The following is an 18,726-nucleotide window of genomic DNA, read 5'->3' on the forward strand; positions in this document are numbered from 1 at the left end:
TTAGCCTACACAAGCCATGCCTCAATTAGCCTACACAAGCCATGCCTCAATTAGCCTACACAAGCCATGCCACAATTAGCCTACACAAGCCATGCCTCAATTAGCCTACACAAGCCATGTCTCAATTAGCCTACACAAGCCATGTCTCAATTAGCCTACACAAGCCATGTCTCAATTGTCTCAAGGCTTAAAACTCCTTCTTAAACCTGACACACATTGAAGTGGATTTAACAAGTGACATCAATACAGGATCATAGCTTTCAGCTGGATCCAGCTGGTCAGTGTATGTCATGGAAAGAGCAGGTGTTCCTAATGTGTTGTACTCTGTGTGTACATATACCCGCTGATACATGAAACCAAAACTATCTTAGTCTGAAATACATAGAGTAATATCATTAATAACGGACTACAAATAAGGAGCTAACCAGGAGATTATTGAAGCCCCAGGAACCTAAATGACCTGTGCTACTAACGTACTACAGAGCAGAACTCACTGTAATAATGAATCTTTACCGCCACCTAGTGGAAAGGTGATGTTTTAGTGCTGTGGTTCTCAAACTTTTTCGATTACAATCACCAGCAATATTTAGCTCTGCCCAGAGTACCTTGGTTACACTACCACTAACTACATGTAGCTCTGCCCAGAGTACTCCTGAAGTACCCTGTCGTGTGCGTTTAGGCAGTAGGCCTATGGTCTCATGAATCTTCTCAAGAACCCCCTGTGGATAGGTAATTACCCCTAGTGGTCCTAGCACCCCTGGTTGAGAGCCCCTGTTTTAGTGTGTATTGTTAACAACAAGACTTTACACTGAGTGGAAAAAACATTAAGAACACCTTAATATTTAGTTGAACCCCACCCACTCCCCCGACCCCTACTACCATACCCCGTTCAAAAGCACTTAAATCTTTTGTTTTGCCCATTCACTCTGAATGGCACACACACAATCCATGACTCAATTTTCTCAAGGCTTAAGAATCCTTCTTTAACCTGTCCCCCCCCCCTTCATCTACACGGATTGAATCGGATGTTTTGTACACTCAGTGTACACTGTCAGTGACAGATCCCAGTAAAAATGGCATGTATACCCAAATAAAAATATCCTAGTTGTTGTGTACAACACATTTATAGATGACTACCATCACCTGCTGGGCACAAATACATTTCCTTCACTACAAATGTGTTTATACACCCAGAACAGCATTTTCAAAATAAACTCTCTTTACACAAGTTTGTATTCAAAACTATTTATTTCATTCTGACAAAATGATTTACAAAAACCCAATACTTTTTTTATAGACACACAAATGAATATTTACATCATTACTCTACTGGCTCATTTTCCCCAATGAGAACAAAATACTGCACACATCCAAACAGTGAAATAACAGGGCTTCTCCAGCCTGGACTAGGGGAACAGGGGGCTAGCGGTAAGGGCCTGGGATAGAGGGTAAGGGGTTTGTTTTAAGAGCAGGCATATCATTTGCTCTGGACCAGAAAATAGCTTGTGTTGTTAAAGCGAATAACTTCCACCTTCTCCTCTTCTTCCTCCTCTTCATCCTCCTCCTTCCTCTCTTCTTCCCGTGGGACGGGTTCCCCGTAGATTGGGTGGTCAAAGTTCACGAGGGCATGTCCTTCCTGGGTAGGCAGGGTTGTGACTGGGGGGGAGGGGCAAGCAGGAGAGGAGGAGACGGGACTCAACCTCCACAGCTTAGACATGAACCTCTCCCTGTGTCTGAGAGAGCGAGAGAGAGAGGGTGGGGAGAGAGGGTGTAGGAAAGAGAGAAAGTAGGGAGGAAAGGCAGTGTGAGCAGAGATAGGGAGGAAGAGAGAGGGGAAGGTATTTAGATAAATGGTGTTGTGCTTGTTTCTGTAGATGACAAAATTTAACAGCTAGTTAATTAACTGATGGTTAATCATGATAACCATAGATATAGTGCCTTGCGAAAGTATTCGGCCCCCTTGAACTTTGCGACCTTTTGCCACATTTCAGGCTTCAAACATAAAGATATAAAACTGTATTTTTTTGTGAAGAATCAACAACAAGTGGGACACAATCATGAAGTGGAACGACATTTATTGGATATTTCAAACTTTTTTAACAAATCAAAAACTGAAAAATTGAGGTGCAAAATTATTCAGCCCCTTTACTTTCAGTGCAGCAAACTCTCTCCAGAAGTTCAGTGAGGATCTCTGAATGATCCAATGTTGACCTAAATGACTAATGATGATAAATACAATCCACCTGTGTGTAATCAAGTCTCCGTATAAATGCACCTGCACTGTGATAGTCTCAGAGGTCCGTTAAAAGCGCAGAGAGCATCATGAAGAACAAGGAACACACCAGGCAGGTCCGAGATACTGTTGTGAAGAAGTTTAAAGCCGGATTTGGATACAAAAAGATTTCCCAAGCTTTAAACATCCCAAGGAGCACTGTGCAAGCGATAATATTGAAATGGAAGGAGTATCAGACCACTGCAAATCTACCAAGACCTGGCCGTCCCTCTAAACTTTCAGCTCATACAAGGAGAAGACTGATCAGAGATGCAGCCAAGAGGCCCATGATCACTCTGGATGAACTGCAGAGATCTACAGCTGAGGTGGGAGACTCTGTCCATAGGACAACAATCAGTCGTATATTGCACAAATCTGGCCTTTATGGAAGAGTGGCAAGAAGAAAGCCATTTCTTAAAGATATCCATAAAAAGTGTCGTTTAAAGTTTGCCACAAGCCACCTGGGAGACACACCAAACATGTGGAAGAAGGTGCTCTGGTCAGATGAAACCAAAATTGAACTTTTTGGCAACAATGCAAAACGTTATGTTTGGCGTAAAAGCAACACAGCTCATCACCCTGAACACACCATCCCCACTGTCAAACATGGTGGTGGCAGCATCATGGTTTGGGCCTGCTTTTCTTCAGCAGGGACAGGGAAGATGGTTAAAATTGATGGGAAGATGGATGGAGCCAAATACAGGACCATTCTGGAAGAAAACCTGATGGAGTCTGCAAAAGACCTGAGACTGGGATGGAGATTTGTCTTCCAACAAGACAATGATCCAAAACATAAAGCAAAATCTACAATGGAATGGTTCAAAAATAAACATATCCAGGTGTTAGAATGGCCAAGTCAAAGTCCAGACCTGAATCCAATCGATAATCTGTGGAAAGAACTGAAAACTGCTGTTCACAAATGCTCTCCATCCAACCTCACTGAGCTCGAGCTGTTTTGCAAGGAGGAATGGGGAAAAAAATTCAGTCTCTCGATGTGCAAAACTGATAGAGACATACCCCAAGCGACTTACAGCTGTTATCGCAGCAAAAGGTGGCGCTACAAAGTATTAACTTAAGGGGGCTGAATAATTTTGCACACCCAATTTTTCAGTTTTTGATTTGTTAAAAAAGTTTGAAATATCCAATAAATGTCGTTCCACTTCATGATTGTGTCCCACTTGTTGTTGATTCTTCACAAAAAAATACAGTTTTATATCTTTATGTTTGAAGCCTGAAATGTGGCAAAAGGTCGCAAAGTTCAAGGGGGCCGAATACTTTCGCAAGGCACTGTATGTACAGGACAGGGTGTTATCTAGTGAGGATGGGAGGATTAGAGTGGAGGTGAAGAACAGAGGGGGGTGGTTTACCTGTAGAGGTAGGTGGACAACAGAGTGATTGACAGCAGCACACAGGAAGCAACCACCCACAGGACATGAGGCCACACCTCTACACCACCCCTAGACTCAGAGACTGAGAGGGAGAGGGGAAAACAGAGGGGTTGGGAGAGAGGGAGGGAGCGAGAGAGAGGGGGGGAGCGAGAGAGAGGGGGGGAGGGAGCGAGAGGGGGGGAGGAAGCGAGAGAGAGGGAGGGAGCGAGAGAGAGGGAGGGAGGGAGCGAGAGAGGGGGGAGGGAGGGAGCGAGAGAGAGGGGGGGAGGGAGCGAGAGAGAGGGGGGAGGGAGCGAGAGAGAGGGGGGAGGGAGCGAGAGAGGGGGGGAGGGAGCGAGAGAGAGGGGGGGAGGGAGGGAGCGAGAGAGAGAGGGGGGAGGGAGGGAGCGAGAGAGAGAGGGGGAGAGAGGGAGAGAGAAGGGGGAGGAAGGGAGAAAAAGAGGGGGAGGAGAAAGGAGAGCGGAGTGCGGGTGAAAGGTCATGATATTAATAAACTGTTACACTATTATACTGACGTGTGTGTGTGTGTGTGTGTGTGTGTACAGTATTTGTGTGAAACTTGAAGAATGGGGTGAGATGAGTTGGCCCAGGTTCTGTGTTTCCTGAAGCACTTTCAGTTGATGAGGTTATGACATTAGCTTCCTGTTATGGCCTTCTGTAAGGTAGGAGGATTTCTGACATTGAAAATATCCCACTTAACTCTAACACAAACACACTGTAGCTTCAACCAATCGACATACAGTAGCTCTCTGTCCCACTAACCTGATGTCTCTTCTGTCATACCAGAGCCAGAATCTGTGTCGTCTGTGTAGTCCTGCTGGAGAGACAGAATGAGACAATGTGAGAAAGAAAGATGTCACAGAGAGATTAAACAACTAGGACCACTGTGTGTGTGTTTCTTACCATAACAGTAGAAAGATCGCTGAACGCAGTTGGCACAGGGGCTGTAATAAAGGAGATTCCCCATGAACCACACATACACAGCTAACTGGCTAATAGAGGAGTGTGTGTCTGGCTGGGTACATGAACAGGATCCGTTGAAGGGTAAGCGAGTTGACAGGTAAGCTGTAAAGCTCTGTAGAAGGTATCTGTTAAGACTAGAGACCAGAGCAGAAAGGAAGGAACAGGGAGGGGTTGTCATGACTACCTTTGTCTATGGGCTGGATGGTTCTCGTTAGCCTGGTCCTGGATGATAGTATGGAAGAGTTTAATTAAGCACGTACAGATCTGGTGTGTGTGTTACCTGTCCAGGTGTTGGCGTAGACAGCCGTGCTCCATTCACTCCAGTGGCCATCAAACTCTTCCTTAGCTCTGAGTTGGATCAGGTACTGTACTCCTGGCAACGCATCTGTTATAGTGTAGAACTGGGCTGTGGTGGTCCCTTTTATCTGCATGCACACACACACACCAACACTTTTGTTTTACTATCCTTATTCACATTTAAAATACTATTTTCCCTAACACCCTAAACCTAACCTTAACCGCAAGGCTAACCCTAATTATAACCCTAACCATAAATCTAAACCTTCAGTCTAAAATAGCCTTTTTTCCTTTTTCCTTGAATTGTCCTTGTTTTACTAACCTTGTGAGGACTTCTGGTCACCACAATGATAGTAAAAACACACACAGATGACGAAATAGAAAAAGTAATGTATGTTTGAGCCAGAACAGAGCAGGCTAGATGAACAACATGGGTCATTACACCAACACCCAGAACAGAGCAGGCTAGATGAACAACATGGGTCATTACACCAACACCCAGAACAGAGCAGGCTAGATGAACAACATGGGTCATTACACCAACACCCAGAACAGAGCAGGCTAGATGAACAACATGGGTCATTACACCAACACCCAGAACAGAGCAGGCTAGATGAACAACATGGGTCATTACACCAACACCCAGAACAGAGCAGGCTAGATGAACAACATGGGTCATTACACCAACACCCAGAACAGAGCAGGCTAGATGAACAACATGGGTCATTACACCAACACCCAGAACAGAGCAGGCTAGATGAACAACATGGGTCATTACACCAACACCCAGAACAGAGCAGGCTAGATGAACAACATGGGTCATTACACCAACACCCAGAACGGGGCAGGCTAGATGAACAACATGGGTCATTACACCAACACCCAGAACAGAGCAGGCTAGATGAACAACATGGGTCATTACACCAACACCCAGAACAGAGCAGGCTAGATGAACAACATGGGTCATTACACCAACACCCAGAACGGAGCAGGCTAGATGAACAACATGGGTCATTACACCAACACCCAGAACAGAGCAGGCTAGATGAACAACATGGGTCATTACACCAACACTCAGAACGGAACAGGCTAGATGAACAACATGGGTCATTACACCAACACCCAGAACAGAGCAGGCTAGATGAACAACATGGGTCATTATACCAACACCCAGAACGGGGCAGGCTAGATGAACAACATGGGTCATTACACCAACACCCAGAACAGAGCAGGCTAGATGAACAACATGGGCCATTACACCAACACTCAGAACGGAGCAGGCTAGATGAACAACATGGGTCATTTCACAAACACACAGACACACCAACACATGCATGCGAAGCCACACACCTGTGTTCCGTGTGGCATGGTGTGGTATCTGAGCTCATAAAGCAGCTCGTGATAGCGGTCTCTCTCTTTCCAGGAGTGAGGAACAGCCCAGCCCACCCTCAGTCTCCTCTCCTGCCCCTCCACACCCCTCACCACCACTGAGCTGGGGGGGTCTGGATGAACTACACACAGGGGGAAAGGGTGAGAGAGGGAGGTAGAGAGTGGGAGAGGAGGAGAATGTTAGCAAGGTGTCTTATTGAGTGGTCTGTTAAGCATGCACACAAACCTATACTCACATTACACACATGCCTGCACGCACGCACTCATATCATACACACACAGACACATACTGCCTTACGCACACACACATATCACACACACACACTCACTAATGTCCAGAGGTGTGAAGTCTAGGAGAGGGCTGGTGGTGTTGCCAGCAGTGTTGGTGACACACAGGTAGGCCAGGTGTGGCTCTCTACTCTCCTTCTCTTGATGACCTATAGCACACCAACACCGAGACAGCAGGGCGGAGTAGGAACAGTTGACACGAGAGAATGACCCTGATAGACTGAGAGAGAGAGTGAGTTAGTATTCCACCCACACTGTTCTGTCGGCATCATATGCTTGATAAAGTAAGTAATTTAAGACAAAGGAATGAGGAAGAGGAGAAAGAAGAAGGTGATGAGGAAGTGGAGGAAGAAGAGTGTGATGAGGAAGAGAAGAAAGAAGGTGATAAGAGGAGGAAGAAGAGGGTGATGAGAAAGAAGGAAAAGAAGATGTGTGCTCTCACCCTTTCCGTAGGAGGAGGTAGCACTGAGGGACAGGAGTCACCGGTTGACTGGCTGTCCAATCACAGCGGATCTTACTGCTGGGTGACCTCTTATAGCAGGACAGCTTAGGCCTCTCTGGGGGAACTGAAAGACATTCCAGGGGAAAATCCATAATGTTTGTCCGTTGTTCTTATGTGACCATGAACGTCTGCTGCTGATTCACACTTCACAGAACACATACAGTATGGTTGTCAGCTTCAATGACCAGAGGTGATGAGGTTAGACAGAGAGATGCCATCAGTATAACTCACCTGCCACGCTCACCCTCAGAGAGGAGACCAGTTTGCCCCCGCGGTGGCAGCTGTAGTTCCCAGAGTCACCCACCGCCAGGGAGGGCAGGGTCAGAGTGGCGCCTCTCCTCCCTAACACCACTACTCCTCCTCTTTCCTCTCCTCCTCTCAGCGGCCTCCCATTCAGTCTCCACTGAGACCGCCCTCTCAGCCCCCTCACCATCCTCCCCCCCTCCTCCTCTTCCTCATAGTCATCCTCACTGTCCATCGCATCAGTCCACCGATTAGAGGACAGCTCAGTGTCAGCCCCTCCCACTCCGCTGTCTCTGGTTGGTTGGAGCGATGTCCCAGTAAGAGGAAATAGTTTCTGTGTATCTGTATGTCCTGATTGATTGACAGTGTAAAGACTCCGCCCTGTATCCCTCTGCTCTCCTCCTCCTTTGTGCTCCTCCTCTGTTACATCTTCCACATTCCCTTTGTTAACTTCTCTCACAGTAAGAGGGGTGTGGTTTCCTGCACGAGTGTTCCTGATGACGGGTTTCTCCCTACTGTCTGTCCCGGTATCATCTGTGACAGGAGTGTCTGTTACAGTAAGGACAATAGTGTCCTTTCCAGTAGAAAATGTGTCTATTCCATTATCACTACCGTCTTTTATAGCACTGACTGTAGTTCCATTATCACTACCGTCTTTTATAGTACTGACTGTAGTTCCATTATCACTACTGTCTTTTATAGTACTGACTGTAGTTCCATTATCACTGCCGTCTTTTATAGTACTGACTGTAGTTCCATTATCACTACTGTCTTTTATAGTACTGACTGTAGTTCCATTATCACTACCGTCTTTTATAGTACTGACTGTAGTTCCATTATCACTACTGTCTTTTATAGTACTGACTGTAGTTCCATTATCACTACTGTCTTTTATAGTACTGACTGTAGTTCTATTATCACTACTGTCTTTTATAGCACTGACTGTAGTTCCATTATCACTGTCGTCTTTTATAGCACTGACTGTAGTTCCATTATCACTGTTGTCTTTTATAGCACTGACAGTGGTTCCGTTAGATGTGGTGTCTGTTGTGGTGCTGACAGTGGTTCCATTAGATGTGGTGTCTGTTGTGGTACTGACAGTGGTTCCGTTAGATGTGGTGTCTGTTGTGGTGCTGACAGTGGTTCCATTAGATGTGGTGTCTGTTGTGGTACTGACAGTGGTTCCGTTAGATGTGGTGTCTGTTGTGGTGCTGACAGTGGTTCCATTAGATGTGGTGTCTGTTGTGGTGCTGACAGTGGTTCCATTAGATGTGGTGTCTGTTGTGGTGCTGACAGTGGTTCCATTAGATGTGGTGTCTGTTGTGGTACTGACAGTGGTTCCGTTAGATGTGGTGTCTGTTGTGGTGCTGACAGTGGTTCCGTTAGATGTGGTGTCTGTTGTGGTGCTGACAGTGGTTCCGTTAGATGTGGTGTCTGTTGTGGTGCTGACAGTGGTTCCGTTAGATGTGGTGTCTGTTGTGGTGCTGACAGTGGTTCCGTTAGATGTGGTGTCTGTTGTGGTGCTGACAGTGGTTCCGTTAGATGTGGTGTCTGTTGTGGTGCTGACAGTGGTTCCGTTAGATGTGGTGTCTGTTGTGGTGCTGACAGTGGTTCCGTTAGATGTGGTGTTTGTTGTGGTGCTGACAGTGGAGGGGTGTACTCCGGTAATGACACCGGTGTATTTTCCATTTCCAGCGATGGTGCTGGTGTGTTTGGCCCTGTTAACCGTCACCTCCAGCCCGTTCACCTCCACCTGACCACTACAGGCCAAGACCAGAACGCTGCCTGGGGACACCACCAGCACCCTGGGAGGGGGGTCTGGAGGGAGAGAGAAAGACATAATGAGTCAGTACTGTACAGAGACACAGGCACACATGCAGGCACGGATGTACCCTTATATATACACACACACACGTTGAGGGGTATAGGTTGTGGTTGACTGGGCAGTACAGATAAACTGAGAGAACACATTGCATAACTGATCACCAACCCCTCTTTCACTTCCTCTTTCAACACATCCCTTCTTCCCACCTCTTTCTCTCTTTCCCTTTCTCGAAGTCTCTTCTATCTCCTCTCAGTATTTATCTTCTCTCAGCCTGTCTCTTCTTTAACAAACTCTTTCTCTCTCACCATCTGTTATTCTGTTTCTCTCCTCCTCCTATGCCTCCACCCTCTCTGTCTGTTATTCTGTTTCTCTCCTCCTCCTATGCCTCCACCCTCTCTGTCTGTTATTCTGTTTCTCTCCTCCTCCTATGCCTCCACCCTCTCTGTCTGTTATTCTGTTTCTCTCCTCCTCCTATGCCTCCACCCTCTCTGTCTGTTATTCTGTTTATTGTCTGTTATTCTGTTTCTCTCCTCCTCCTATGCCTCCACCCTCTCTGTCTGTTATTCTGTTTATTGTCTGTTATTCTGTTTCTCTCCTCCTCCTATGCCTCCACCCTCTCTGTCTGTTATTCTGTTTCTCTCCTCCTCCTATGCCTCCACCCTCTCTGTCTGTTATTCTGTTTCTCTCCTCCTCCTATGCCTCCACCCTCTCTGTCTGTTATTCTGTTTCTCTCCTCCTCCTATGCCTCCACCCTCTCTGTCTGTTATTCTGTTTATTGTCTGTTATTCTGTTTATTGTCTGTTATTCTGTTTCTCTCCTCCTCCTATGCCTCCACCCTCTCTGTCTGTTATTCTGTTTCTCTCCTCCTCCTATGCCTCCACCCTCTCTGTCTGTTATTCTGTTTCTCTCCTCCTCCTATGCCTCCACCCTCTCTGTCTGTTATTCTGTTTCTCTCCTCCTCCTATGCCTCCACCCTCTCTGTCTGTTATTCTGTTTCTCTCCTCCTCCTATGCCTCCACCCTCTCTGTCTGTTATTCTGTTTCTCTCCTCCTCCTATGCCTCCACCCTCTCTGTCTGTTATTCTGTTTCTTGTCTGTTATTCTGTTTCTCTCCTCCTCCTATGCCTCCACCCTCTCTGTCTGTTATTCTGTTTCTTGTCTGTTATTCTGTTTCTCTCCTCCTCCTATGCCTCCACCCTCTCTGTCTGTTATTATGTTTATTGTCTGTTATTCTGTTTCTTGTCTGTTATTCTGTTTCTCTCCTCCTTCTATGCCTCCACCCTCTCTGTCTGTTATTGTTTCTCTCCTCCTCCTATGCCTCCACCCTCTCTGTGTTATTCTGTTTATTGTCTGTTATTCTGTTTCTCTCCTCCTCCTATGCCTCCACCCTCTCTCTGTTATTCTGTTTATTGTCTGTTATTCTGTTTCTCTCCTCCTACTATGCCTCCACCCTCTCTGTCTGTTATTCTGTTTCTCTCCTCCTCCTATGCCTCCACCCTCTCTCTGTTATTCTGTTTATTGTCTGTTATTCTGTTTCTCTCCTCCTACTATGCCTCCACCCTCTCTGTCTGTTATTCTGTTTCTCTCCTCCTCCTATGCCTCCACCCTCTCTGTCTGTTATTATGTTTATTGTCTGTTATTCTGTTTCTCTCCTCCTCTTATGCCTCCACCCTCTCTGTCTGTTATTCTGTTTATTGTCTGTTATTCTGTTTATTGTCTGTTATTCTGTTTCTCTCCTCCTCCTATGCATCCACCCTCTCTGTGTTATTCTGTTTATTGTCTGTTAATCTGTTTCTCTCCTCCTCCTATGCCTCCACCCTCTCTCTGTTATTCTGTTTATTGTCTGTTATTCTGTTTCTCTCCTCCTACTATGCCTCCACCCTCTCTGTCTGTTATTCTGTTTCTCTCCTCCTCCTATGCCTCCACCCTCTCTCTCTGTTATTCTGTTTCTTGTCTGTTATTCTGTTTCTCTCCTCCTTCTATGCCTCCACCCTCTCTGTCTGTTATTCTGTGTATCTCCTCCTCCTATGCCTCCACCCTCTCTCTCTGTTATTCTGTTTTTATCTCCTCCCCTATCCTTTCTCCCACCATTAAAGCTCCGTCACAGAGCTACAAAACATTTGTCTAAATATTTACTGATTAACATTCTTTACTAAAAATAAACAAATAATATAACAATCTCTCTGTCTGTGGCCCCAACCTCCATAAAGCTGCTGTCACTAGACACTGGAGATTCTCTATAACGACCGGCAAAAGCCAAACTGGTGACACCAGCTGATAATGTGAAGGAAATCCTGTAGAAACAGAATTTTTTTAAGGGTTTTGACAAATCTGTGGCTTGTTAGTTTACCCTTGGGTCTGAGTAAACACGATTGGCTCCAGCCTTGACAATGTTGGCCTAATACCAATACTGTTCCCAGGACCCTGGACTTTCAAACTTATAGTCTCATGTTTAGAAAGTAGTATATTTTGTATATCATTTACAAGTGATATCCAGAGCATTCGGAAAGTATTCAGACCCCTTCACTTCTTCCACATTTTGTTACTTTACAGCCTTATTCTAAAATGATACAATACCCCATAATGACAAAGCAAAATTTATAATTTCTAAATATATATATATATACATTTTTTAATATTAAGTTTACATACAGCTGAAGTCGGAAGTTTACATACACCTTAGACATATACATTTAAACTCAGTTTCACAATTCCTGATATTTAATCCTAGTAAAAAGTCCCCATCTTAGGTTAGTTGGGATCACCACTTTATTTAAAGAATGTGAAATGTCAGAATAACAGTAGAGATAATGATTTATTTCAGCTTTTATTTCTTTCATCACATTCCCAGTGGGTCAGAAGTTTACATACTAATTGAGTGTATTTGTTGGCATTGCCTTTAAATTGTTTCACTTGGGTCAAACATTTCAGGTAGCCTTCCACAAGCTTCCCACAATAAGTTGGGTGAATTTTGGCCCATTCCTCCTGACAGAGCTGGTGGAGCTGAGTCAGGTTTGTAAACTTTCTATGGGATTGAGGTTAGGGCTTTGTGATGGACACTCCAATACCTTGACTTTGTTGTCCTTAAGCCATTTTGCCACAACTTTGGATGTATGCTTGGGGTCATTGTCCATTTGGAAGACCCATTTGCGACCAAGCTTTAACCTCCTGACTGATGTCTTGAGATGTTGCTTCAATATATCCACATAATTTCCCTGCCTCATGATGCCATCTATTTTGTGAAGTGCATCAGTCCCTCCTGCAGAAAAGCACCCCCACGACATGATGCTGCCACCCCCGTGCTTCACGGTTGGGATGGTGTTCTTCGGCTTGCAAGCCTCCCCCCTTTTCCTCCAAACATAACGATGGTCATTATGGCCAAACAATTCTATTTTTGTTTCATCAGACCAGAGGACATTTCTCCAAAAAGTACGATCTTTGTCCCCATGTGCAGTTGCAAACCGTAGTCTGGCTTTTTTTATGGCGGTTTTGGAGCAGTGGCTTCTTCCTTGCTGAGCGGCCTTTCAGGTTGTGTTGATATAGGACTCGTTTTTACTGTGGATATAGATACTTTTGTACCTGTTCCTCCAGCATCTTCACAAGGTCCTTTGCTGTTGTTCTGGGATTGATTTTCACTTTTAGCACCAAAGTACGGTCATCTCTAGGAGACAGAACGCGTCTCCTTCCTGAGCGGTATGACGGCTGCGTGGTCCCATGGTGTTTATACTTGCGTACTATTGTTTGTACAGATGAACGTGGTACCTTCAGGCGTTTGGAAATTGCTCCCAAGGCTGAAACAGACTTGTGAAGGTCTACAATGTTTTTTCTGAGGTCTTGGCTGGTTTCTTTTGATTTCCCCATGTTGTCAAGCAAAGAAGCACTGAGTTTGAAGGTAGGACTTGAAATACATCCACGGGTACACCTCCAATTGACTCAAATTATGTAAATTAGCCTATCTGAAGCCTCTAAAGCCATGACATCGTTTTCTGGAATTTTCCAATCTGTTTAAAGGCACAATCAATTTAGTGTATGTACATTTCTGACCCACTGTAATTGTCAAACAGTGAAATAATCTGTCTGTAAACAATTGTTGGAAAAATTACTTGTCATGCACAAAGTAGATGTCCGATACGGACTTACCAAAACTATAGTTTATTAACAAGAAATTTGTGGAGTGGTTGAAAAACGAGTTTTAATAACTCCAACCTTAGTGTATGTAAACTTCTGACTTCAACTGTAAGAATTCATACCATTTACTCAGTACTTTGTTGAAGCACCTTTGGCTGTGATTACAGCCGAGAGTCTTCATGGGTATGACACTACAAGCTTGGCACACATGTATTTGGGGAGTTTCTCCCATTCTTCTCTGCAGATCCTCTCAAGCTCTGTCAGGTTGGATGGGGAGTGTTGCTGCACAGCTATTTTCAAGTCTCTCCAGAGATGTTGGATCGGGTCCAGGCTCTGGGTGGGCCTTTCAAAGACATTCAGAGACTCGTCCCGAAGCCCCTCCTGTGTTCTCTTGGCTGTGTGCTTAGGGTCGTTGTCCTGTTGGAAGATGAACCTTCACCCAGTCGGAGATCCTGAGTGCTCTGGAGCAGGTTCTCATCAAGGATCTCTCTGTACTTTGCTCCGTTCATCTTTCCCTCGATCCTGACTAGTACTCTAGTCCCTGCCACTGAAAAAGATCCCCAAAGCATGATGCTGCCACCACCATGCTTTACTGTAGGGATGGTGCCAGGTTTCCTCCAGACGTGACGTTTGGCATTCAGGCCAAAGAGTTCAATCTTGGTTTCATCAGACCAGAGAATCTTGTTTCTCATGGTCTGAGAGTCCTTTAGGTGCCTTTTGACAAACCCCAAGCTGGCTATCATGTGCCTTTTACTGAGGAGTGGATTCCATTTGGACCACTCTACCATAAAGACCTAATTGCTGGAGTGCTGCAGAGATGGTTGTCCTTCTGGAAGGTTTTCCCATCAGAGTGACCATCGGGTTCTTGGTCACCTCCCTGACAAAGGCACTTCTCCCCTGATTGTTCAGTTTGGCCAGGCAGCCAGCTCTAGGAAGAGTCTTGGTGGTTCCAAACTTCTTCCATTTAAGAATGATGAAGGCCACTGTGTTCTTGGGGACCATTAATGCTGCAGATTTTTGTTTTTTTTACCCTTCCCCAGATCTGTGCCTCGACACAGTCTTGTCTCGGAGCTCTACTAACAATTCCTTCAACCTCATGGCTTGGTTTTTGATCTGACATGCACTGTCAACTGTGGGACCTTATATAGACAGGTTTGTGCCTTTCCAAAACATGTCCAATCAATGGAATCTACACAGATGGACTCCAATGAAGTTATAGAAACATCTCAAGTATGATCAATGGAAACTGGATGCACCTGAGCTCAATTTGGAGTCTCATAACAAAGGGTATGTATACACATGTAAATAAGTTATTTCAGTTTTTTATATTTAATCAATTTGCTAAAATGTCTAACAACGTGTTTTTCATTTGTCATTATGGAGTGTTGTGTATAGATTGACATTTAACATAAGGACATTAAAAATATATATACATTTTACAATAAGGCTGTAACATAACAAAACATGGGAAAAGGGAAGGGGTCTGAATACCTTCCGAATGCACCGTACGTTTTTTAAGAGAAAGCTTTTCAATTGGCATCTCTCCCTCTGTTTTCAGTCACAGGTGGGGACAGTGCAGGAGTTGGGCTCATTAGTTGTGCTCCAATTTGACTGAGGATAGCTTCATTTGTGACCTATGTACAAATTGGAATTGTGCACAGCAGAGCATAAGAGTTTCCACATCAATGTTAAAATGAGTTAATTAGTTAAGTTATTAAATGTTATATTCCAATGTAATTGAATGTTATTAGTTATATTCCATTCCAATATTATATTCCAATGAATATATTTGTTTTATGAGTTAAAAACATCTATTGAAAACCGTTTGCTCCTGAATGTCATTGTAAAGACTGCTGGGATTTAAAATCTTGCATTATTCAAATCATATTTTGTGCAATTGTACATAATGGATGGTATGGATAAGGAACAACAAAGAAAGAACAAAGAACATGATGTGCAGGTGAGTTAAATAGATTACTTTACATCAAATCTCCTCATAGTGTGGATATTAATGGTGATATGCGCAACACAATCCCCCCCATATTTTATTTAAATAATTAACATAAGACAACTAAACTTAGCTTTTGAGTATTACTTACCAAATCATTTCTTAACACACTTGTGTGAAACCCTCTGTCAATTTTCTACCGGGGTAACTGGCATCCCCTGGGGCCAGTAGTCTAGTACTTTAAAAAAATGCCCCTTTTCTAGAAACAACATTTCATGAAATAACAACAAAAAAAGTGTAAACTGTAGCCATTAATTTCCATTTATAGTTTATTCCCCTAAACATGACCTTCATCTACATAACACTTTTTCCCCCTCAGAACATAGCTTTTTTTGTGTCAGCAATTAGACATTGTTCTTAGGGGGGCCTAGTTACCCCCTAGTACCCCATCTCTGGAAAATGTCAACAGAGCACTGAGCTTACCAAAAGCTTTTTACATGTAATTCCGCTCATGTTAATTTACATTTTTGCGACTAGCAGAAACAACTTTGCAGATGACCACAACATGTAAAATCCTCAATAGTCCATGAGAAAGCAACATCGCTCTGTCAACAAAGGTCTATATTTAGGTTAGAAAATCCAACTTTTTGGATATACCAAAAAAAAAGTAAAGTATGTGGACACCCCTTCAAATTAGTGGATTCGGCTATTTCAGCCACACCTGTTCCTGACAGGTGTATAAAATCGAGCACACAGCCATGCAATCTCCATAGACAAACATTGGCAGTAGAATAGCCTTACTGAAGAGCTCAGTGACTTTCAACGTGGCACTGTCATAGGATTCCCCCTTTCCAACAAGTTAGTTCATCAAATTTCTGCCCTGCTAGAGCTTCCCTGGACAACTGTAAGTGCTGCTAGAGCTTCCCTGGACAACTGTAAGTGCTGCTAGAGCTTCCCTGGACAACTGTAAGTGCTGCTAGAGCTTCCCTGGACAACTGTATGTGCTGTTATTGTGAAGTGGAAACCCCTTTTCCATCTGTTCATCCACAAATCAAAGCCTTTACTTACGCCAAAATTGTAAGATGGAACATTTAAGAAAAATGCACCCATGCCTTTATTTCCCCCAAAATATAAACTCGTAGCTTTCATTTGATATGCTCCAAATATCTAATTTGATAACTTCATGGGGACTTTTCCATGAAAATGCCCCTTCTTAAAATATATTTTATAACATAAGGAAAGTGACATTTCATCACCATAGCGCGTTCCCCGCTCTGGGCAGAGTGGGTGGACACCCTAAACATAACTGAAAATAAAATAATTAGTCTATAGGCATGAAACAAAATCTATTAAATATTTGATTGATATAATCCAGTAATAAAATAAACCTACCTCTCCGTGGACAGGTCCCGTCCAGAAAGCAGTGGACTGTCAGCGCAGACAGGAGAACCGTCAGCCTGATCCACGATGGCATCTTTACGCTTCTTTCATACGAGTCATCTCTCTGTGTCGGTAAATCCAATCACACCGTATCAGTAGACTAGATTATAAAGCTGCTCCCTTTCAGACATCAATTAACACTCATTTAAAACGCAGAAAAAAAACCGTTATACAAGTTGTCCCTGTTCCTGTACAAGCTCTCCAGACTACCTCTCCGCTGGACTGAGTCTGGACTGCCGTTATGAGCAGCTGTTGATTTACATAACTCAAATAGATCAGACCACCTTCTGTGTTTTAATAAAATAACAGAAGCGAAGACATCACCAGATCTGTTGCAGAAACGTTGCAAACGACGTAACGGGGAGGGACCTACATGAATTTGTCCTAATAGCCTAATTACACCCCAGGCACCAGCTAAACGGACCACCTCTTGTCTCTCTCTCTCTCTCTCTCTCTCACACTCACACACACACACACACACACACACACACACACACACACACACACACACACTCACTCCCAACGGGCTCTATTTAATCTGTATCGCGGAAGTTCAGCTTTTACAGCGTGATTGAAAAGTCAAGGTAATGTTCCCACTTTAGCGGAGACAGTATTCACGGTAAACGCTGCATGTCGGCTCAATCGGAAATTACCATTACAAGTTTATCCCGCAATATGTAACGATTCTGCGATACAGAGAGAATATATCCCTAAACCTCAGTTAATTCTGGTCAGACAACATGAACTCTCAGAAATCGGACATTGCGAAAGTACAGATAGTGTCGTGTCCATGTGTCAAACTCCTTTCCAGATAAAACTGTCCATGTTTGAAGGGCGAAATGCCAGAAGCACTTTTGCGGAGCCAGCGCGCTGGGGAGAGTATGTTACAAAACAAACACTAGGTTTACGTAGTACACTGCTTTTTCAGGAGATTGGGCAAATATTTTGCTGTAATCTTGACTTGTCCTAATGACATGGTCAGTAATAATAACCTGCTTCTCCGAAGGCTACGTTCATCTTGTTTTGTTCTTTTGGTTATGGAGATAAGGCCCGGGTTGCGGTTAAGAACATTGAGACAAACGTCTGTAAAAAGTGCTATAAATAGGTTAGATTGATTGTTTCCCTTATTATAAACATTATTCCCCATACAGTCACACTACAAACGAAATCATACTTTGATGTCAACTGTAAATAATTATATTTCAGTTGACACTTCCTCTTTGGATTGACAAAGACTTGAGTAACTTTCTTAACTTAAAACGTTCTCACTGAAACCCAACATCAACCTGCTGTATCCATCTATGACACCAGTGCTTGAAGTGGACTGAAATAGGTGACAGTACTTATTTTGGGCGCCCCTACTGTTTATAATTATGTGCCACTGGCAGAACGGCACAACATTTTAAAGCAAAACTCTGTAAGAGGTGCCAAAACTCAAAACAGTAATACATTTGAGGTGCGATACTCTGTACTTCTGCGTTCTGGCACAATTCAAGCACTTTATAACACGTTGCAACACAATCTCACAATCAACTCGTGCAAATATGTACAAAAAGTATTTAAGCATATTTTGTGTGTTTTTGTGAATTTTTGTGTGGCTTAATTCGTGTGAAAAGACACATTTTTGTGCAACTTAATTCATAGGAAAATACAGTTTTGGGGGGCAAACGTAGGAACAATATTTTAAAAGTTATTTGAGCATTTTATGTTGTATTTTCACACAAATTAAGCCACATAAAAACGCACAAAATCTGCTGAAATACTTTTTGTGCATATTTGCACAAATTGAGTGTGATATTGTGTTGCACTGACTTACAGGTGGTTTGAGCCTTCTACAGCAGGGAGAGACAGGTCCAGCAGAGACTGGTTGTGCTGGTTTCACCCTATAATCTTTCTAACCAGAGGCTGTATGCTGTAGAACAGTGGTATTCAAACTTGTTCAGCTGGGACTCCATTTTTTCCCGGAAACAATTTCAGGGGAAGCCATTTTTCTTCACAACATTTTTTTACGACCCCATTTTTTACATCAACAAATAACCTTCAA

General features: G+C 43.8%; 1 protein-coding gene across 5 annotated transcripts; it reads right to left on the minus strand.

Moving 5' to 3' along the window:
• Positions 1-1,229: 1,229 nt before the first annotated feature.
• On the minus strand, positions 1,230-17,721 carry il6r (interleukin 6 receptor). Of its 5 annotated transcripts, NM_001281406.1 has the most exon segments (11): positions 1,230-1,733; positions 3,640-3,742; positions 4,423-4,477; positions 4,564-4,604; positions 4,904-5,048; positions 6,271-6,431; positions 6,639-6,817; positions 7,040-7,163; positions 7,331-8,220; positions 8,689-9,160; positions 16,635-16,899. In NM_001281406.1, coding segments are annotated over 11 exon segments (2,508 nt in total). In that variant the 5' UTR covers positions 16,717-16,899; the 3' UTR covers positions 1,230-1,477.
• Between the last annotated feature and the right edge of the window lie 1,005 nt (positions 17,722-18,726).

The sequence above is a fragment of the Oncorhynchus mykiss genome, chromosome 2 (assembly GCF_057628025.1).
Source record: "Oncorhynchus mykiss isolate SJ-2025 chromosome 2, ASM5762802v1, whole genome shotgun sequence".
NCBI lineage: Eukaryota > Metazoa > Chordata > Actinopteri > Salmoniformes > Salmonidae > Oncorhynchus > Oncorhynchus mykiss.